The sequence below is a fragment of the Pungitius pungitius genome, chromosome 1 (genome assembly GCF_949316345.1).
Source record: "Pungitius pungitius chromosome 1, fPunPun2.1, whole genome shotgun sequence".
Taxonomy (NCBI): Eukaryota; Metazoa; Chordata; class Actinopteri; order Perciformes; family Gasterosteidae; genus Pungitius; species Pungitius pungitius.
Window position 1 is genome coordinate 395773 of NC_084900.1, and position 20007 is coordinate 415779.

General features: G+C 48.6%; 4 protein-coding genes across 5 annotated transcripts; all 4 read left to right on the forward strand.

The window, feature by feature from the left end:
- The first annotated feature begins 17 nt into the window (after positions 1-17).
- plod3 (procollagen-lysine, 2-oxoglutarate 5-dioxygenase 3) lies at positions 18-7588 on the forward strand. Its single transcript, XM_037477792.2, is given in 20 exon segments — positions 18-235; positions 1073-1164; positions 1243-1379; positions 1513-1524; positions 1526-1662; positions 1945-2057; positions 2123-2186; positions 2325-2422; positions 2512-2613; positions 2707-2838; positions 2924-3045; positions 3463-3567; positions 4791-4916; positions 5003-5144; positions 5242-5355; positions 5436-5507; positions 5611-5715; positions 5797-5943; positions 6577-6702; positions 6801-7588. Coding segments are annotated over 20 exon segments (2187 nt in total). The 5' UTR covers positions 18-150; the 3' UTR covers positions 6957-7588.
- A 365-nt stretch (positions 7589-7953) lies between these two features.
- znhit1 (zinc finger, HIT-type containing 1) lies at positions 7954-10394 on the forward strand. The gene is made up of 6 exons (XM_037477805.2): positions 7954-8048; positions 8654-8751; positions 8965-9040; positions 9539-9618; positions 9689-9858; positions 10134-10394. The coding sequence occupies exons 1-6, from the start codon at positions 7970-7972 to the stop codon at positions 10153-10155; spliced, it is 525 nt and encodes a 174-aa protein (XP_037333702.1). The 5' UTR covers positions 7954-7969; the 3' UTR covers positions 10156-10394.
- A 102-nt stretch (positions 10395-10496) lies between these two features.
- On the forward strand, positions 10497-12994 carry LOC134132894 (uncharacterized). 2 transcript variants are annotated; one of them, XM_062565759.1, is made up of 6 exons: positions 10497-10739; positions 11441-11596; positions 11693-11818; positions 11905-12457; positions 12530-12557; positions 12641-12994. In XM_062565759.1, the coding sequence occupies exons 2-6, from the start codon at positions 11458-11460 to the stop codon at positions 12710-12712; spliced, it is 918 nt and encodes a 305-aa protein (XP_062421743.1). In that variant the 5' UTR covers positions 10497-10739; positions 11441-11457; the 3' UTR covers positions 12713-12994. The 2 variants fall into 2 exon arrangements, with proteins under 2 accessions (XP_062421743.1, XP_062421734.1); XM_062565750.1 differs by having other exon boundaries at positions 11905-12557.
- A 278-nt stretch (positions 12995-13272) lies between these two features.
- LOC119221732 (serrate RNA effector molecule homolog) lies at positions 13273-18839 on the forward strand. Its single transcript, XM_037477785.2, has 21 exons — positions 13273-13409; positions 14116-14238; positions 14338-14448; positions 14518-14661; positions 14747-14807; positions 14887-15184; positions 15276-15511; positions 15591-15734; positions 15818-15926; positions 16007-16143; positions 16280-16341; positions 16418-16496; positions 16569-16733; positions 16934-17086; positions 17185-17338; positions 17501-17613; positions 17694-17774; positions 17847-17997; positions 18094-18195; positions 18268-18391; positions 18596-18839. Exons 2-21 carry the CDS (start codon positions 14120-14122, stop codon positions 18669-18671), a joined length of 2619 nt encoding a protein of 872 aa, XP_037333682.2. The 5' UTR covers positions 13273-13409; positions 14116-14119; the 3' UTR covers positions 18672-18839.
- The last annotated feature ends 1168 nt before the right edge of the window (positions 18840-20007 follow it).

The following is a 20007-nucleotide window of genomic DNA, read 5'->3' on the forward strand; positions in this document are numbered from 1 at the left end:
TTTTTTAGGCTTTTGTTGACATATTTGTGTATCGCGATAACAGGCGAGATTTGAAAGCCACTCGGGATCCAGAGAGGGGCTCTGATTTAGAGCATCAGAGGAGGAATATCACAGTTAACAAGCTGAACTCAGCCGGTTACGACAGCAGCCATGTTGTCTTGTCTTCTTCTCGGCCTGCTGGCTCTCTTCTTCTTCCAGAGCTCCGTGTCAGCGGAGCACCGGAGGCTTTCTCCAGGTAAGGCCGCTTCAGAGGCTCCCTGCTCGGCCAGGCGGAGCACTGTGACCCGCTGTAGCCACTGGGCTAACGGTTCTCTGAGAAGTCTTTTTAAATGGTTCCCTTGGGAACACAAAGTCACGCTTCACCTTCAGTTTAATAGTTATACTAACTAATACTAGTTATACTAGTAACGTACTAATAGTTATTGATAGTTTATCAACTGCTCACGCGGAACCCTCTCACTTTCTAACTGTTAGCTCCATTAGCTTAGCATGAGGCTAATTACTTCATACTGTGCTACAGAGGTACCTTTAGTACTTCATACTGTACTACATCTCAGAGGTACTTAATGTACTTTATACTGTACTACATCTTGGAGGTACTTCATGTACTTCATACTGTACATCTCAGATGTACTTAATGTACTACATCTTGGAGGTACTTCATGTACTTCATACTGTACATCTCAGATGTACTTAATGTACTTTATACTGTACTACATCTCAGAGGAACCTTTAGTACTTCATACTGTACATCTCAGAGGTACTTAATGTACTTTAGACTGTACTACATCTTGGAGGTACTTCATGTACTTCATACTGTACTACATCTCAGAGGTACCTTTAGTACTTAATACTGTACTACATCTCAGAGAAACCTTTAGTACTTCACACTACTACATTTCCGAGGTACTTCATGTACTTTATACTGTACTACATCTCGGAGGTACTTTTAGTACTTCATTCTGTACTACATGTGCAGGACGTATGAGACAAATGCTCTTGAGGACCTTCATCAAACTACGGATGTCCAACCAGATGAAAAGGTTTAATGTGTGTGTTTGTGCGCATGTAGAAAATCTGCTGGTGATCACCGCGGCAACCGAGGAGACAGACGGCTTCAAGCGCTTCATGAGGACAGCCAGAGAGTTCAACTACACCGTGAGGGTAGGGGAGACACCTGAACGCACCACGATGTAACCAGGGGCGTTAAGATGATGGTGGTGACCATGACGATGTGTTCAGGTCCTGGGTCTGGGGGAGCAGTGGAAGGGGGGTGACGTGGCTCGGACGGTGGGCGGCGGTCAGAAGGTCAGATGGTTGAAGGCGGAGCTACTCAAACACTCTGACAACAAGGACTTGGTCGTCTTGTTCGTGGACAGGTGTGTGTGTGTGTGTGTGTGTGTGTGTGTGTTTTATGTGACATACATCATTGTGGTCCTGGTTGTTGATTCATTGTCTCTCACCCGTTTAACTTGAATGAAGTGTAAAGTCTTTTATTTTGAAACTCTTTAGCTATGACGTGATCAGAGGAGCTGCTCTCTAAGTTCTCTCGTCTGGCTCACCGGGTGGTCTTCTCAGCCGAGGGCTTCTGCTGGCCTGACCAGAGATTGGCCTCCAAGTACCCTGAGGTGCATTCTGGGAAACGCTTCCTCAACTCGGGGGGTAAGATGAGTCTCTTTATGCTCCGTGTCAGATAATGTCTCTCCAGGTGGGTTCAAGGACGCTGGGACGTCTCAGACTCCTGTGAATCCATGATGATCAGCTGTGTCAGCAGTAACCATAGTAACCATATGGAGGAGGGTAACATCTGAACCGCATGAACAAATACTGATAAACTGTGTGTGTGTGTGTGTGTGTGTGTGTGTGTGTGTGTGTGTGTGTGTGTGTGTGTGTGTGTGTGTGTGTGTGTGTGTGTGTGTGTGTGTGTGTGTGTGCGCTCTTCAGGGTTCATCGGCTTCGCCACAGATCTCAGTTCAATGGTTCAACAATGGAAGTACAAAGACAACGACGATGACCAGCTGTTCTACACCAAAATCTACCTGGACAAGAAGCAAAGGGTAAGAGGAAGAGGAAGAGGAGGAGGATGCTGATGATGATGATGAGGATGTCATTGTCTTTCCAGGCCAAATTCAATATGACTCTAGACCATCGCTCCAGAATCTTCCAAAATCTGAATGGAGCTGTTGGTGAGACACACACACACACACACACACACACACACTCTGTAACACACACACACACACACACTCTGTAACACACACACACACACACACACTCAGTAGTGGGAACATTCAGCGTGAAATGTGATCTTCTCCATCCGTCAGAGGAAGTCGTCCTGAAGTTTGAGAGGTCAAAGGTCAGAGCCAGGAACGTGGCCTTTGACTCGCTCCCTGTCATTGTCCACGGCAACGGCCCCACCAAGGTACCGACCAATCACAGCCCTCTCTGTCTGTATTTTTATAGAATAGCATATTGTGGCCCTGGGTCATGTGACCTGTCTCTGCCCCCCAGCTGCAGCTGAACTACCTGGGTAACTACGTCCCCTCGGCCTGGACCTTCGAGAGCGGCTGTGGGATCTGTGACGAGGACCTGCTGTTCTTCAACGAGGCTCCTGTGGGTTCCCTCCTGAGACAGAAGCCAAGCCCCGCCCCCTGCAGCCGTGGTTAAAGAGTGTGTGTGTGTGTGTGTGTGTGTGTGTGTGTGCAGGATGAGGAGATGCCGCTGGTCTACATCGGTGTGTTCATCGAGCACGCCACACCCTTCATGGAGGAGTTCTTGGACCGGCTCACGACGGTCAACTACCCGGCGACGAGGCTCCGCCTCTTCGTCCACAACAACGTACGGCGCCGCTTACAGAAGCCGACGTGTTCTGACCCGGCGTGCTGGGCCCCGCTCTAATCCCTCTAATCCCGCTGCCATCCAGGTCGTGTACCACGAGCGCCACATCCATGGGTTCTGGGAGCGTCACAGAGCTCGGTTCCCCAACGCCCGGCTGGTGGGCCCAGAGGAGAACCTTCAGGAGAACAAGGCCAGAGCCATGTTTGTGTGAGTGGAGAGGCTCTAGAGCAGTGTTTCTCAACTGGTGGGTCCCGACCCACTAGTGGGTCGCGGGCCTTTGCATGAAAAAAAAAAGCACCCGCCCCCCGTCGGCAACACCGCTACCGCTAGCAACCCCCCCCCCCCCCGTTGACAGAACGATTTGGGTCGGGGCTTGTCATTAAGGGGTGATGGGTGGGTCCCGGAGCCAGACAAGTTGAGAACCACTGCTCTAGAGCCTGAACGCACCACGGGTTATATGCAGAGAACAGATCAGTATCACAATAGTTTTATTTTTAATATGATGAACTGACTCTTCAAAAGGATGGATTTTACATTTTTACACATACGGTTTGTGTCTCAAGTAGACCTTTATGGAATCTTACCAGTTCTTAAATAATAAGTATATGTTTTATTTGTATGCAGCGACGCGTGTAAGAAGGATCCAGAGTGTGATTACTACTTCAGCATCGACTCTGACGTGGCCCTGACGAACCCTGACACACTGAGGATACTAATCGAAGAAAACAAGTATGTAATCTCCTTTTTACACTGAAGAGTCAAACCTACTACCTTACACCCCAACAAGTCCACACTAGCAGCCTTCAATGTACCCTACACCCCAACAAGTCCACACTAGCAGCCTTCAATGTACTCTACATTACAACAAGTCCACACTAGCAGCCTTCAATGTACCCTACATTACAACAAGTCCACACTAGCAGCCTTCAATGTACTCTACATTACAACAAGTCCACACTAGCAGCCTTCAATGTACTCTACATTACAACAAGTCCACACTAGCAGCCTTCAATGTACCCTACATTACAACAAGTCCACACTAGCAGCCTTCAATGTACCCTACATTACAACAAGTCCACACTAGCAGCCTTCAATGTACCCTACATTACAACAAGTCCACACTAGCAGCCTTCAATGTACCCTACATTACAACAAGTCCACACTAGCAGCCTTCAATGTACTCTACATTACAACAAGTCCACACTAGCAGCCTTCAATGTACCCTACATTACAACAAGTCCACACTAGCAGCCTTCAATGTACCCTACATTACAACAAGTCCACACTAGCAGCCTTCAATGTACCCTACACCCCAACAAGTCCACACTAGCAGCCTTCAATGTACCCTACACCCCAACAAGTCCACACTAGCAGCCTTCAATGTACCCTACATTACAACAAGTCCACACTAGCAGCCTTCAATGTACCCTACATTACAACAAGTCCACACTAGCAGCCTTCAATGTACCCTACATTACAACAAGTCCACACTAGCAGCCTTCAATGTACCCTACATTACAACAAGTCCACACTAGCAGCCTTCAATGTACCCTACATTACAACAAGTCCACACTAGCAGCCTTCAATGTACCCTACATTACAACAAGTCCACACTAGCAGCCTTCAATGTACCCTACATTACAACAAGTCCACACTAGCAGCCTTCAATGTACCCTACATTACAACAAGTCCACACTAGCAGCCTTGATTATTTCTATACCGTAAACCCAAACAAGTACTGGCATCTTTCTATTTCTACTTCACCCCAGTAAGTACACATTTACACCTTTCTATTCACCCTATACTCAAAGTGGTACGAACTAGCACAAAGGTGCACACTAGTATACTTACAGGTGGAAAAGAAAACTCCTGCTTTCTAATAGTTAGTGGTTTGGTGATGTCACAATCCGGACGCAGGCTGAACAAGAGTAAATCCTCTGTTTCCCTCTCAGGTCAGTTATTGCTCCCATGTTGTCCAAACACGGCAAGCTGTGGAGTAACTTCTGGGGCGCTCTGAGTCCCGAAGGGTTCTACTCCAGATCCGAAGACTACATCGAGATTGTGCAGGCCAAGAGGATGTGAGCAGGCACACAGTAATTTACCGGAGTAGTCTGTGGTTTTTATATGTGCTTCTAGTGTTTACCTGTGTGACTGTTGTCTGTAGAGGTTTGTGGAACGTGCCGTACATCACGCAGGCGTACCTGATCAAAGGCAGCGTGCTGCGGTCCAAGCTGTCTCAGGTAAGCCTGTACGTGGAGGAGGGAATGGACCCCGACATGGTCTTCTGCAGGAGCATCCGAGACCAGGTAACGCCTGCTGAACAACTTGAGACTCCTTAAGATACCTTAGAATAGTGAGGGGCTGTAATGGGCCTTGTTATAGCTCATCTCTGTGTGTCCTCAGGGAGTCTTCATGTTTGTGTCGAACCGGGACGAGTTTGGTCGTCTGGTGGCATCAACCAACTTCAACACGTCCCGGCTTCACCCGGACATGTGGCAGATCTTTGACAACCCTGTGGTCAGAAAAACATGAAAAAAATACTCATGAGCACATTGGTGAACCGAATGAGCACATGCTGAATGTTTGAGTATTTACAGGACTGGAAGGAGAAGTACATCAGTGAAAACTACTCTAAGATCTTTGAGGATGATAAAAACTTTGTGGAGCAGGTGACAAAACCAAATAATTAACCCAAATTGACCCGAGTTCATACGTTTCACCAATTGTTTGAACCATCTGTAGTTGAAATAAAGATATAAACTTTTCTCTCAGCCATGTCCAGATGTTTACTGGTTTCCAGCCTTTTCAGAGAAGATGTGTGATCATCTGGTGGAGACCATGGAAGACAATGGCCAGTGGTCAGGAGGATCGCATAAGGTGATCTGTCTGACTTATGACGCTCATGAAACACACAGGTAAAGTGAGTTAACAAAGTTGTCTGTTCTGTTTGTTGTTTAGGATGAGCGTCTGGCTGGTGGTTATGAAAATGTCCCAACGGTGGATATCCACATGACCCAGATTGGATTTGAGAAGGAGTGGTTGAAATTCCTCAAAGAGTACATCGCCCCAGTCACTGAAAAACTCTATCCCGGCTATTTCCCCAAGGTACAGTCCAGATACTACCCCAAGACACCGTCCAGATACTACCCCAAGACACCGTCCAGATACTACCCCAAGACACCGTCCAGATACTACCCCAAGACACCGTCCACATACTACCCCAAGACACAGTCCAGATACTACCCCAAGACACCGTCCAGATACTACCCCAAGACACCGTTACTACCCCAAGACACCGTCCAGATACTACCCCAAGACACAGTCCAGATACTACCCCAAGACACCGTCCAGATACTACCCCAAGACACCGTCCAGATACTACCCCAAGACACAGTCCAGATACTACCCCAAGACACCGTCCAGATACTACCCCAAGACACCGTCCAGATACTACCCCAAGACACCGTCCAGATACTACCCCAAGACACCGTCCAGATACTACCCCAAGACACCGTCCAGATACTACCCCAAGACACAGTCCAGATACTACCCCAAGACACCGTCCAGATACTACCCCAAGACACAGTCCAGATACTACCCCAAGACACCGTCCAGATACTACCCCAAGACACAGTCCAGATACTACCCCAAGACACAGTCCAGATACTACCCCAAGACACCGTCCAGATACTACCCTGAGGTACAGTCTTCATCTACTGTCCTGTTCTCTCTGTGCAGGCTCAGGCCATCATGAACTTTGTGGTGCGATACCGTCCTGATGAGCAGCCATCTCTGCGGCCGCACCACGACTCCTCCACCTTCACCATCAACGTGGCCCTGAACAGCAAAGGCGTTGACTACGAGGTAAATGCACACAGATTAAACAACTTAGAAACGTTCGGTGGTTAATGGCTCAGCTCATTAAAGTAAAACACAATTGGTTGTGTGCGACTGTGTGTCAGGGTGGAGGCTGCCGTTTCCTGCGCTACGACTGTCAGGTGGAGTCTCCCAGGAAGGGCTGGTCCTTCATGCACCCCGGGCGCCTGACGCACTACCACGAGGGTCTGCCAACTACCAGGGGGACTCGGTACATCATGGTGTCCTTCGTAGACCCTTAACGGCTGGTCCTCTGTCTGTGTGTGTGAGAACATCAGTCCACCTCATCATCACCATGGCGACTAACAGGACGGAGGAATAGACGTGATGTCCGTGAACGCATCATGGTGTTGGCCTTTTTTCTGATTGGACGATTTACCGTCGGCTCTTCATCTGGGTCACATGTATCATTTCAACCCGTAACTCCGGCAGGGGTAACGGCCTTTAACGTAGGACCCTGAACGCACCATCACAGGACATGTCTGATTAAATGTCTTCATGTTTTAACTTCACACAAGCAAAGTCTGTCGTGTCACCGCCGCCTTATCAAGCTACTTGAAACTATGCAAGCAGAGCTGACTCCACTGGATGATCTCGTCTCTTTAGCAGGCCAGCCGCCTGGGGGTTACCGTGGCAACCAGCACAGATCCAAACGTTGGGATGTGTGGATGTGAAAAATCTCTCCAGAATGAATGAATGAATATGGTTTCTGAGGGTTGTAAACAGTTGTAAATGTATTTGGTGAAACTGTTACTGGGGAAACTAAAGGCCTTTTTATGTTTTCATTGTTGTTGCGTAGTTAAGTATTTCAAGTCGTACAACTGCGTAATTATTTGACTGAGCAAATGAATTTGATATAATAAATGATTTCACCACAAGTGCGTTTTGGTTTTCTTTGGTACCTTTGTGTTCCTGACTGTTGTTTCCATAAAGTTATTGATTATCACCTCGGAATTATGTCACATTAATGAAGGACATTTTTGATTAAGACTTTTACATTTTATCACAACTAAAGTCATTGCTCCTTCAAACTTTTCTCAGTTTGAATGTGAATGTTAATTAAAGGAACAGTAAAATGTATTGATCTATTGAATCCATGTATTATCTGATCTTTAAAGTCTCGTTCATGTATAGTATTGATTATTAATATTAGAATGAGTTATTGTCATTTTCAAAAATATATTAAAAAAAACATTGTTTTAATCTAAACTGTATTTCTGTAAGTGACGTAAAGGAGAAGTTCGCGCTTCGTCTGATGTGGTCGTACTGCGGCTTCCGTAGACCGGAAGTGGGAGACAACGCCGCCGCCATGGTGCTGGAGAAGAAAGGTTCCGGTGAGTTGAGCTTCGTTTGGACCGAACGTGAGCGCTAACGTCTCTGATGAGTCGACGTGCACGATGGTGTGCGGGTGCGCGTTCATGTGTTCCGGTCACGTGAGCACAAGGCGCACGTTGCCGCGGTGTTTGCAGCTTTTAGCCTCCGTAGTTCTCGCGGTTTCGTTCCGGTAAGAATTTAGCTTATGAACGGTTTCCTTCACGCGGGGTGAGTAAGAACCGTCCCCACCGGATGTCTCCGGGACAAACGGTCCGCCGAACTCGAGTCTCCGACCGCTTCCGGTGTCCGGCTGTGACGTGACAGTCCACTGGGGACTGGAGACATATTTCAATGAGAGTTTGTTATGCGGTTTGGGTTTAACACACTAAAGCTCACGTGTGATGTAAACACAGTGTCTCTGTCCGTCCCTTTCTGTCTCTGTCCTTCCCCCTGTCCGTCTCTGTCCCTGTCTGTCTCTGTCCTTCCCCCTGTCCGTCTCTGTCCCTGTCTGTCTCTGTCCTTCCCCCTGTCCGTCTCTGTCCCTGTCTGTCTCTGTCTGTCTCTGTCCTTCCCCCTGTCCGTCTCTGTCCCTGTCTGTCTCTGTCCTTCCCCCTGTCCGTCTCAGCCCGGGTGGAGGCGGGTCAGCGTAGAGTTCTGGATGAAGCCACCAGACAGAGGAGATTGACCCGGCAGCTTGACGCTCTGGAGAAAGACAACTTCCAGGTTTGTCTTTTATTGTCCTCCCTGTAGAACCTTCGGCTTTAAGGTGGGTCGTCACCACGATGTCATCGACTGCCCTGTGATGTCATCCACTTCCCTGTGATGTCATCCACTTCCCTGTGATGTCATCCACAGCCAACAACACTGTGTGCCGTTGAGGATGAATATTTTAAGAAGCTTTAAAGGACGTTTCTCATGGTCTTTTTGTGTCACCAGGACGACCCTCTGTCCTCCTTACCTCCCCCAGGTCCTACTGCCCGCCTTCCTGCTTTCAGTGAGACAGAAGAACCAGGTGAGACACGAGGAGGGTTGGGTACCGTGTTGGTACCGGTTCCTACCGAAACCAAGACTTTGGTCCCTGAGCCGATTGAAAAACTTTATTTACACTACTTTGATGACCGCTAACGTTAGCCGTGTAGCTACAGTAGCTAGCTCGCCATCTGCCTCAGTGTTTCCCCCTTATTAAAATCTTCAACTTTCTGATGGACCGGGACACCAGCAGTCACAGAGTCCACAAGGACCTTCCGCTCCGATCCCCTCCCTCAAAGATGTAAACCCAGAGCGTAGCGGCGTCCACGTCCTCACGCGAAGGACAGGAGATCGTTTGATTCTTTCGTCTTTAAAAGTATCGACTTATCACCGGTACCAGAAAAAACCCACAACACCCATCCTTAGACCCGAGACTTAACCAGATGGAACACGTCCGAGGACATTGCTTCTTATTCCGTATCCCTTCCTCTTTGTCCTCTTTGTCCTCTTTGTCCTCTTCGTCCTCTCCTTCTGCGTCCAGAGAAGAAGAAGAGGAAGACGAGGGGCGATCACTTCAAGCAGCGCTTCAGGAAGAACTTCACCACGCTGCTGGAGGAGGAGGTGGGTCCCCGTCTGTCCTCTACTCTGTCACCCGATGCTGGTCAGCTGACCTCTGCTCTCTGATTGGTAGAACCTGTCGGAGAGGGCGGAGCCTAACTACCTGTCTGCGGCGGCCCGTCCGTCCACGCTGCCCCCCCGACACTTCTGCTGCGTCTGTGGCTTCCCCTCCCACTACACCTGCACCACCTGTGGGGGGCGCTACTGCAGCAGCAAGTGTTTGTGTACACACAGAGAGACCAGGTACACACAGACACACACCTACACAAACGTGGGGTGTATTTACATGAAAATGTTGTATATTTACATCACGTTGTCGTATTTTTACATCAAGATGTCGTATATTTACATCAAGATGTCGTATTTTTGCATAAACACAAAGTATTTCTACGTTGTGGAGTCGTTGATGTTTTACTGTGACTCATCTCATTGTTCTTAGTACTAAATTCACGTACTGACTTGAAGTACTTGTACATGAGCTTGATGTACTCTGTTACTCTTCTTCTGTGTGTCCTCAGGTGTTTGAAGTGGACGCTCTAACTGCCGCCTGGTCACCGTGGCGACTGATAGGACGTGGCTTAGCTTAGCTTAGCGTAGCTTGTTGACCGTTAGCATGTGGTTCTGTGTAATGACTAAACATACAATAAATACATCACAGGAACGTTAGCAATGAAGCTAACCACTTCATAAACATCAGAGCCACACAATAAATATTCTTTTGTAAATAATGAATGTTTTTTATTTTCATGTTTTATTAAATAAAAATAAACAAGAATGTTTCCGTTTTAATTTTTCACAAACACAATAATTGATTTTAGATTTGCTCAAATCCAAAGTCCAGAATTAACATCCATCACAGGAAGTGAATGAGGGGTAAAAGTCCATCGCCGTGATTCCTGGTAACCACGGCAACCGTGTTGTTAAAAACTTGTCAATAATTAATGTGGACTTTTGAGTCGTGTGTGTTTCACATTAACTTTAATAATTAAATTAAATTTTTACAGTGTGTGTACATGTCTGTGCGTGTGTGTGTGTGTGTGTGTGTGCGCATGTGTGAGACGTAGACCTGCACAGACTTTGTACCGTTCCAGGAAGTCTTCTGGTGAGCAGCTTCTCATCAGCCAGTGAGTAACAATATTATCGACTTGCTCAGGTACTCTGTGTACTACCTGCTCAGGTACTCTGTGTACTACCTGCTCAGGTACTCTGTGTACTACCAGTGTGTACTACCTGCTCAGGTACTCTGTGTACTACCTGCTCAGGTACTCTGTGTACTACCAGTGTGTACTACCTGCTCAGGTACTCTGTGTACTACCTGCTCAGGTACTCTGTGTACTACCAGTGTGTACTACCTGCTCAGGTACTCTGTGTACTACCCGTGTGTACTACCTGCTCAGGTACTCTGTGTACTACCTGCTCAGGTACTGTGTGTACTACCTGCTCAGGTACTCTGTGTACTACCTGCTCAGGTACTCTGTGTACTACCAGTGTGTACTACCTGCTCAGGTACTCTGTGTACTACCCGTGTGTACTACTTGCTCAGGTACTCTGTGTACTACCTGCTCAGGTACTCTGTGTACTACCTGCTCAGGTACTGTGTGTACTACCTGCTCAGGTACTCTGTGTACTACCTGCTCAGGTACTCTGTGTACTACCAGTGTGTACTACCTGCTCAGGTACTCTGTGTACTACCCGTGTGTACTACCTGCTCAGGTACTCTGTGTACTACCTGCTCAGGTACTCTGTGTACTACCTGCTCCTTTATACTCAATATTAAGTATAATCTGAGGGTCTGTAGCTGCTGACGGTTGAAATCTATTTTTAGCTCCTCCCACTGCGAACATGATGAAGTCTTCGTCGCCGTCGGTAACGTCTACCTCAGTGACACCAGACCCTCGGCTCCTCTCGTCTTCGTCTCCTCCTCCTCCTCCTCCTCACCTGTCTCTGAGGAGTCCGGAGCTTCAAGCAGAGTTTCTAAAAGGTGAGAAGTTTGCACATGACGTCATAGAGGTTCATGGTGACATCACAGAGAATTGAAGACACTTTATCCGTCTCATGTTTGTCTTCTTGTCTCCAGAGAGTCGGAGCAGACTTCTGTCCCTCGGTGAATCGGGTGTTTCCTCCCCTTCCTCCTCTCCTCTGGCCTCATCCTTAAGTCCTTCCCCCTGTGGCTCCTCCTCCTCTTCTCCTGTCCACAGACAAGGTGAGCTAGACGGGAGAAGCGTCCTCTGCTGTGGAGGACAGCGTGTCCCAGTGTGGATGACGTGTCTCTGTCCTGTTTGTCTGCAGCGCGTCTTTCTCTGTCGAGCCCCGAGCTGCTGGCAGAGCTGAAGGAGACGAGGACACTGAGCTTCAGGCACGTTCCTGCTCACACCGGACTGACCACTGTCTTCTGTGGACGAGGAGGAGCAGGAGGAGCAGGACCAGGAAGAGGAGGAGGAGCAGGACCAGGAAGAGGAGGAGGAGCAGGAAGAGGGGGATCAGGAAGAGGAGGAGGAGGGGGAGCAGGAGGAGGAGGAAGAAAAGAAACAGCCGGAGCAGGACGAGGAGGAGGGGGAGGAGGAGCAGGCGAAGCAGGCAGAGCAGGAGGAGAAGCAGGAAGAGGAGGAGCAGGCAGAGCAGGAGGAGCAGGAGCAGGACGAGGAGGAGCAGAAGGAGCAGGTAGGGGAGGAGCAGGCAGAGCAGGAGGAGCAGGAGCAGGACGAGGAGGAGCAGAAGGAGCAGGTAGGGGAGGAGCAGGCAGAGCAGGAGCAGGACGAGGAGGAGGGGGAGGAGGAGCAGGCGAAGCAGGCAGAGCAGGAGCAGGAGGAGAAGCAGGAAGAGGAGGAGCAGGCAGAGCAGGAGGAGCAGGACGAGGAGGAGCAGAAGGAGCAGAAGGAGCAGGTAGGGGAGGAGCAGGCAGAGCAGGAGGAGCAGGAGCAGGACGAGGAGGAACAGGACAGGTAAGCAGTGGATGTCTTTGTCACATCTTGTTCTAAATCTGATCACAGATCAGTTCATTAAAAGACAAATTGTTCTCCTCCAGGTCTCTGGCCACGCCCCCTACACACCACCAGCCAATCAGAAGACTCCCCCCCTGAGAACACCACCACGATGACGAATGAGGTCAAAATGAATGGGAACGTGGCCCCTGACTGTTGTCACGGCAACGCGCTGCTTGACCTTCATCAGGCGACTTTTTTAAACATTTCTGAAAAGTTATTTTAGTTTCCATTAAGACTTTATTGACTGATGTATTCATGTTTTTTAAATAACTGAAAAATAATAAAGATGAAAAAAATAGAAACACGAATTAAGATTTAAAGCAGTTGATTTATTAGACAAAAGACACCAAAGACAATTACAGAGAGACAAAAGACTCATAAAGACCACATAACCAAGTTTACACTTTTACAACTACATCCATATTTACAAGTGATCTTTTTAAACAACATATTTTCATCATATTTTCATTTTTAAGCTCTTTGTAACTTTGTATCAACACACAACTGATCTAAATATATAAGAATAAATATCTAAGTACATTGCAGTACCTCACAGTAAGTTGAGTACTACATTCACTTGGTCTTAAACTTTTATTGTGTAGTATTAGTGGTATGTTCATGTTGTTTCCTCCTGGCCGCATGGTGGCGACGTTATTTTCTTCACTTTGAAAATCCTGACCGGAAATGAACCACACCGGAAGTGTCGTAGCTCCGGAGTCATCTCTGGCTCGCGGCGGGATAGCCGCTAAGTTAGCTGACGAGCACAATTCAGCGGAGCTGAGGCTGAAGGCTTAAACTGAACACACTCAGGCAAATATTAATTATATTTACACCTCATAATAGTTTTATATACCACGAAGGACAGAGAGCGCGAGTCGAAGCACATTAACCTGCAGCCTCTGTTAGCGGGCTAGGCTAGCTCAGGTGCTCACTAGCCGCTGTTTAGCTAACGTTAGCTGTTAGCTTTAGCTCGCTGTGTTTGTACAAGCTAGCAGGCTAAATACACTTATGCTAATAGTTCTAACTGAAGATAGTTCTTTTGTTTCCCCTCTTTACATAATACTGTGATAATTTAGTTCTAATGCTGTCAGTGATGTATTAATATTGCGCATATGATGGACCGCAGAGAGCCTTTACTTCTTTACAACCAAAGACACACTAAATCTAACAAATGGCTCTCATCTATAGCAAGTTGTAAATCAGCTTATTTGATGAAATTTCACTTTCTTGTTCTTCTGAGTTTGTGTTCTAATGGTTGAAATGAACTTAAGATAAAAGCGTAATGTCAGCGGCCACATATAATCAGTACTTTATTAGAGGTAACTTACTTTAATTTAACGTTCAATTATGTCCACTACTTTTGAGGTACATATATTTAATGTACTTCATTAAGAGGTACTTCTTGTAGTTTTCACCGAACTAGATCTCAGAGGTACTTTTTACTCTACTGGAAGGATCAGATAAATACAATCTGTCCAGTTGTTTACATCGTTAAGACGTCCGTCTGTTTCTTTAGACCAATGGGAGACAGCGATGACGAGTTCGACAGGAGGAGGCGGGACAAGTTCAGGAGAGAGCGGAGCGACATGGAGCGGTCGAGAGAGAGAGAGGAAAGGAGGAGGGATGACTGGCCCGACAGGTACACACACACACCTCACACTGACGCCCCTGTGTGTGTACTTACACTGTGTGTGTGTGTGTGTACTTACACTGTGTGTGTGTGTGTGTGTGTGTTCAGGGACTGGGACCGCGGCAGAGAGAGGAGGCGGGACTACGATCGTGGCCGCAGAGAGCGGTTTTCTCCCCCTCGACACATCAGCCCTCAACACAAACGCATGAGGAGAGAGTGGTGAGTGTTCACGCTGTCACGTGATCAATACTCGTCACGTGATCCATCACTGACATGTGGACTGTGCAGGGACGACCACCGCGGGGAGCCGTACCGCTACGACATGCCCTACGGAGGGGGCGTGGCTCCGTTTCCGGGGGCGGGGCCTCAGGGCTGGCATCCCGACCTCCCCCCCCTTCACCCGCACCACGGCGGTCACCCGCTGCAGGGCAGGTGAGCTCAAGGTCCCACAATGCACCGCGTCACCGAGCGCGTGTCCACACAGATCCACATAACATGGAGGTCACATGTGTCTCAGGTTGGCGATGGTGGATCCGGATCTCCCTCCTCCCGGTCCTCCCACCATGAGGAGCTTCAAGGTGAGCCCCCCCCCCCCCCTCGGTAGAAAGGGCGTGCTGGTACTGACGTGGTTCTGAGCGCTCCTTGCGGTCTCTGCAGGAGTTCCTGTTGAACATGGAGGACAGCGTGGACGAGACGGAGTCGGTGAAGCGCTACAACCAGTACAAGCTGGACTTCAGACGCCAGCAGCTGCAGGACTTCTTCCTCCAGCACAAAGACCAGGAGTGGTTCCGCTCCAAGTACCACCCCGATGACATCACGGCGCGGAGGGCGGAGTCTCTGGCTGCGCTCAAGACCCGGCTGGGCGTCTTCCTCTTCCTGATGGACAACAACTGGCTGGAGGACATGTCTCTGGACATGGACCACGCGCCCGCCATCATCAAGCTGCTGGACGCAGGTACACACAGACGGACTTCCTGTCTACTGCTGTCGCTCTGCAGGGGGTTCTGGGTAATGTAGTTCTCCTCCTGAAAATCTGTCCTCTGCAGCGGTCATCAAGATGGAGGGCGGGACGGACTTGGACCTGCAGGTCCTGGAGCTGCCCACTGCTGCTGCTGCTGGGGAGGCGAGCAGCAGTGGAGGAGGAGGAGGAGGACCACCACCAGGAGCACCAAGAGGAGGAGGTGAGAAGAGTCAGCGAGATCTCAGCGGGGGAAACGTGGGGCGGCAGACTGACGCTGCGTCGACGAGGAGACGCACAGAAGACACTAAAGTCCCAAATGAGGTGAGCGCTGAGATGACGAGCTCTTCTTCTACGGCTTGATGTCAGATGAATGAAAACATTTCTTCTTCTTCCCTTTCAGAGCAGTGAAGAGCAGACCAAGCAGAACGGTGAGAAGGACGAAGGAGAGGAGGAGGAGGAGGAGGAGGAGGGGGAGAAGAAAGATGAGGAGGAGGAGGAAGAGGAGGAGGAGGAAAACAAGAAGAAGACACCATCAAAGAAGAAAGTGAGTTGGTTTTCCCGTGGCCAGTATTCCTGATGATGATGATGATGATGATGACGACGTTAACCCCGCCCCTTTCTTCTCAGGGCAGGAAGAGGAAACGCAGCGTGTCTGCTGACAGCGGCGAGGGCAGCGCCTCTGAGTCTGACTCCTCCCACTCTGACGGGGAGGAAAAGGAGGAAGACGAGGAGGAAGGTGAGGACATTACGACAGGATGAACAACAGCGTTTGAATTGACACACGTTGACCTTAAATACTGAACATTTGTGTCTCAGAGCGTCGTAACGAGCGAGGAAAGGAAAGGGTGAAGGAGAGAGAGGAGGCGCCAGCTAAGCCCCGCCCCCTGCACCTCACCACCTCCTTGTTCATCCGCAGCATCCCGCCGGAGGTGTCCAAGGAGGAGATCACTGCTGTGAGACACACACACACACACACACACACACACACACACACACACACACACACACACACACACACAGACACACACACACAGACACACACACACACGCTGTAGAAACCAGCTGTACCAACAGGTGTGCGGCTTGTAGTTGTGTCGCAGGTACCCGGGGTTCCTGCGGGTGGCGCTGTCGGACCCTCAAGCCGAGAGGAGGTGAGAAGTGACCCCCGTGGTGTTGACTGTTAATGAGAGATGCTAACGTGCTAAGAGATGCTAACGTGTGCGTCAGGTTCGTCAGGAGATGCTGGGTGACCTTTGACCGCAGCGTGAACATCAAGGAGACGTGCTGGAACCTTCAGAACATCCGGGTAAAGGCACTAAAACGCTGCAGTAGGACGTGTCTCTGAAGTAGTGTCTCACGGAGCGCTGTGTCCCCTCAGCTGAGGGACTGCGAGCTGTCCCCCGTGGTGAACAGAGACCTGTGCCGGAGGGTCCGCTCCGTTAACGGCCTCACGCACCACAGGCCGGTGGTGAAGAACGACATCCGCTTGTCTGCTCGACTGGTGCACAGCTTGGACCAGAGGGGGGCGCTGTGGGACGGACAGGTAACTGTTAGCGTTAGCTTAGCTTAGCACTGATCATTTAAAAAAAGGGGCATTTGAAGGTGTTTACTGGTAGTTGGGGACGAAGAGCAGGTGGAGATCTTATAGATGATCAACGTTTGTCTTGTCTACCTGGAGGGATAAGCTCCGCCCCCTCTGCAGGTGTCTCTTTCTGTCAAGTGACTTGTGTGTTGCATGTGCAGACCAACCCCGTCCTGAAGAACATCACAGACTACCTCATCGAGGAGGTGAGCGCCGAGGAGGAGGAGCTGATGGGGGCCTTGGGAGGCGACGACGCCAAAGACCCCGCCTCCTCCTCTGAGGTTACCGTGGAGACGGACGACAAGCTGCTGAAGGTGTGAGAAGCTATTAAACGTTTTTATATGTATGTATATAATGTGTGTGTGAATTCATATGAATGTGTGTGTGTGTGTGTGTGTGTGTGTGTGTGCAGGTGCTGGACAGACTGCTGCTCTACCTGCGTCTGGTTCACTCAGTAGATTATTATAACTTCTGTGAGTATCCTGCTGAGGACGAGATGCCTCATCGCTGTGGACTGATCCACGTACGAGGCCCCCTACCTGCAGGCCGCATCACTGCAGCTGAGGGTACACACACACACACACACACACACACACACGTCCCCTCCATTCATCAATATTCCTTTCTACTGATCTTCTCAGGTTCTAAAGATAATTGTGTTTCTATTCATGTGTGTGTGCTCTGATTGGCTGGTGGTGGTGATGATGTCACTGTGCTCTGATTGGCAGTGAGTGAGCATCAGAAGATGTGTGAGGAGCGTCTGGCTCCTCTTCTTTCTGCCTCAGAGTCTCTGAGCGAAGACGAAGCTGGCAGACTGGGGAGGAAGGAGCCGGAGCACGAGGTACCTCACCTGTGTCCCCGTCTCTGTCCTCTGTCTCTGTGTCCCTGTCCCCGTCTACCTGTCTGTCTTTGTCTCCGCAGGTGGAGAAGTTCCTCTCGTCAAACACTCAGGAGCTGAGTAAAGACAAGTGGCTTTGTCCTCTGAGCGGGAAGAAGTTCAAGGTGTGTGTGTGTGTGTGTGTGTGTGTGTGTGTCTCTGTGGTTACCGTGGTAACACTTGTGAATGTTTTTCAGGCTCCAGAGTTTGTGCGCAAACACATCCTGAACAAACACGGGGACAAAGTCTCTGCTGTTAGACAAGAAGTTGTCTTCTTCAACAACTTCCTGTTGGACGCCAAGAGACCAGCCCTACCTGAGAACAAGCCCCTCCCCCCTCCAGTACAAGGTGCGTTTATTATCCAATGGGTCAGAAAGCGTTTGAGTCTAAATGTTACAACGAGTTCGTTAGTAAAGATCTAAATACTGTGACCATCTCTTTTAGCCACGCCCCCTGGTTTGCTTGGGTTTCCTGGCCAGTCGCCACAGCAGCAAAGCCTTCTGGGATATCCTCCTGGAGTCAGACCTCCAATGCCCGGCTTCCCTGGTACTACACACACAGACACACACTGATGTTGTGTAGTGAGGACGCAGCGTGTGTAACAAGTGTGTGTTACAGGTGGAGGACCTCCATTCCCCCCCAACCAGTTTGGGGCCGGCCGTGGTAACCATGACAACTTCAGAGGTCACTTGGGAGGAGGAGGAGGAGGAGGAGGGTTTCCAGGGAAACAACGAAACAACAGGTTAAAAAACCAAACCGACAAACAACGAACACATTGATGATGAATGGATTATGTGTAACTGTGTGTGTGTGTGTGTGTGTGTGTGTGTGTGTGTGTGTGTGTGTGTGTGTGTGTGTGTGTGTGTGTGTGTGTGTGTGTGTGTGTGTGTGTGTGTGTGTGTGTGTGTGTGTGTGTGTGTGTGTGTGTGTGTGTGTGTGTGTGTAGGGGCGTGCGAGGAGACCCTCGGTCCATCATCGAGTACAGAGACCTGGATGCTCCAGAAGACCTCGACTTCTTTTAGTGAAACTACACGTTTTTTAAAATCTTTTTATTATTATAGCTACATTTTCCATGATTCTTTTTGCCAAAACTCCAGCATGTGTTTTATTTTTTAGGTATTTTTGCGTGTTTGTCAGATGGACCAATGTTATTGATGATTCCACTTTCCAATAAAGAGGATTGATGAAGATGGAGAGTGGTGTGTTCAAGGTCACAGCTCAGCAACAAATCATTTCATGGGAGTTGATAGAAATGTACTTTTATTTACTTAATTTCTAAGCTTCTAACTTTGAATTAAACTGATCTGTAAAACACATTAAACCTGCAGTAGTGACCAGCAGGGGGCGACTCCTGCTGCCACAGACTTCAATGCAGCATGATGTTCATTTAGTGAATGAAGGTCCATTTACAGTCAAACAGACCATGAAGCAGGGGATGCTTGAGGGCGGGGCTACACGCTGATTGACAGGTCTTTAGTAGACCATGAAGCAGGGGATGCTTGAGGGCGGGGCTACACGCTGATTGACAGGTCTTTAGTAGACCATGAAGCAGGGGATGCTTGAGGGCGGGGCTACACGCTGATTGACTAGTGATGGCAAAGTGAAGCTTTCTGAACCAGTGAAGCTTTCCAGCCAATTGTATCGGAAAAAGGTTCATTCATTTAATGCATCGCAAACTCTATGATGACCTCTGCTGTTAAATACGTGTAGTGCACGTTTCAAATAGACTACCAGTATATTTTGGCCCAGTCTCTGTGGGTTGAACATGATTAAGAAAGGTTGAACCAATAAATCATTAATAAATACATGGATTCCTATATGAATACAACTATTGTTTTTTCAGGTTTGAATTGTGTCCTTGTTTGTGTTTTTTTAATTCTTTGTACATTGGGAAGAAGTGGAACAAACACTTATCTATGTGTCTTTCTGCACCTTTGTGCATGTATGTTTGTGATCATACTAGCAGAAGAATTAATAGAAGATATATATATATATATATGTATAGTTATATGTAAGCAATATAATTTAAAATACCAGCAAGTGCTTCCTGCTGCATGTGCACTTCATGGCAGTCACAGGGACTTATCTGGAATGTGGGAAGTGATTCACAGAGGAAAGGTCAGTGGGGCAGTGATTGTACAGGTTTGTTATGACTGGACATTGAGGTGCTTGTGGACACATGGGATGGGGCATGAAATTATTGATTTTTATTGAGATATAATAAACATCCATAACTAATTAATAATCACACAATACAAAGGACAGACTTGGCCTTCTTATTGCTAACCTTGTTAGAGGAAATCAAAGTGCTCCCACATCTCGGAGCGACCACTCTTTGCCAAAAGGTTCCATTGTAAA

What these genes read in the sequence shown, in the direction of transcription:
- znhit1 (XM_037477805.2), top strand. Translation starts at nt 7,970, where the DNA reads ATGTGGTCGTACTGCGGCTTCCGTAGACCGGAAGTGGGAGACAACGCC. An exon ending in GCTGGAGAAGAAAGGTTCCG is followed by an intron (nt 8,049 to 8,653) that starts GTGAGTTGAGCT and finishes TGTCCGTCTCAG; the next exon opens with CCCGGGTGGAGGCGGGTCAG. An exon ending in TGTACACACAGAGAGACCAG is followed by an intron (nt 9,859 to 10,133) that starts GTACACACAGAC and finishes GTGTGTCCTCAG; the next exon opens with GTGTTTGAAGTGGACGCTCT.
- LOC119221732 (XM_037477785.2), top strand. Translation starts at nt 14,120, where the DNA reads ATGGGAGACAGCGATGACGAGTTCGACAGGAGGAGGCGGGACAAGTTC. An exon ending in CATCAAGCTGCTGGACGCAG is followed by an intron (nt 15,185 to 15,275) that starts GTACACACAGAC and finishes TGTCCTCTGCAG; the next exon opens with CGGTCATCAAGATGGAGGGC. An exon ending in CCAAGGAGGAGATCACTGCT is followed by an intron (nt 16,144 to 16,279) that starts GTGAGACACACA and finishes TGCGGCTTGTAG; the next exon opens with TTGTGTCGCAGGTACCCGGG.
- LOC134132894 (XM_062565750.1), top strand. Translation starts at nt 11,458, where the DNA reads ATGATGAAGTCTTCGTCGCCGTCGGTAACGTCTACCTCAGTGACACCA. An exon ending in TCAAGCAGAGTTTCTAAAAG is followed by an intron (nt 11,597 to 11,692) that starts GTGAGAAGTTTG and finishes TCTTGTCTCCAG; the next exon opens with AGAGTCGGAGCAGACTTCTG. An exon ending in TTCTCCTGTCCACAGACAAG is followed by an intron (nt 11,819 to 11,904) that starts GTGAGCTAGACG and finishes GTTTGTCTGCAG; the next exon opens with CGCGTCTTTCTCTGTCGAGC.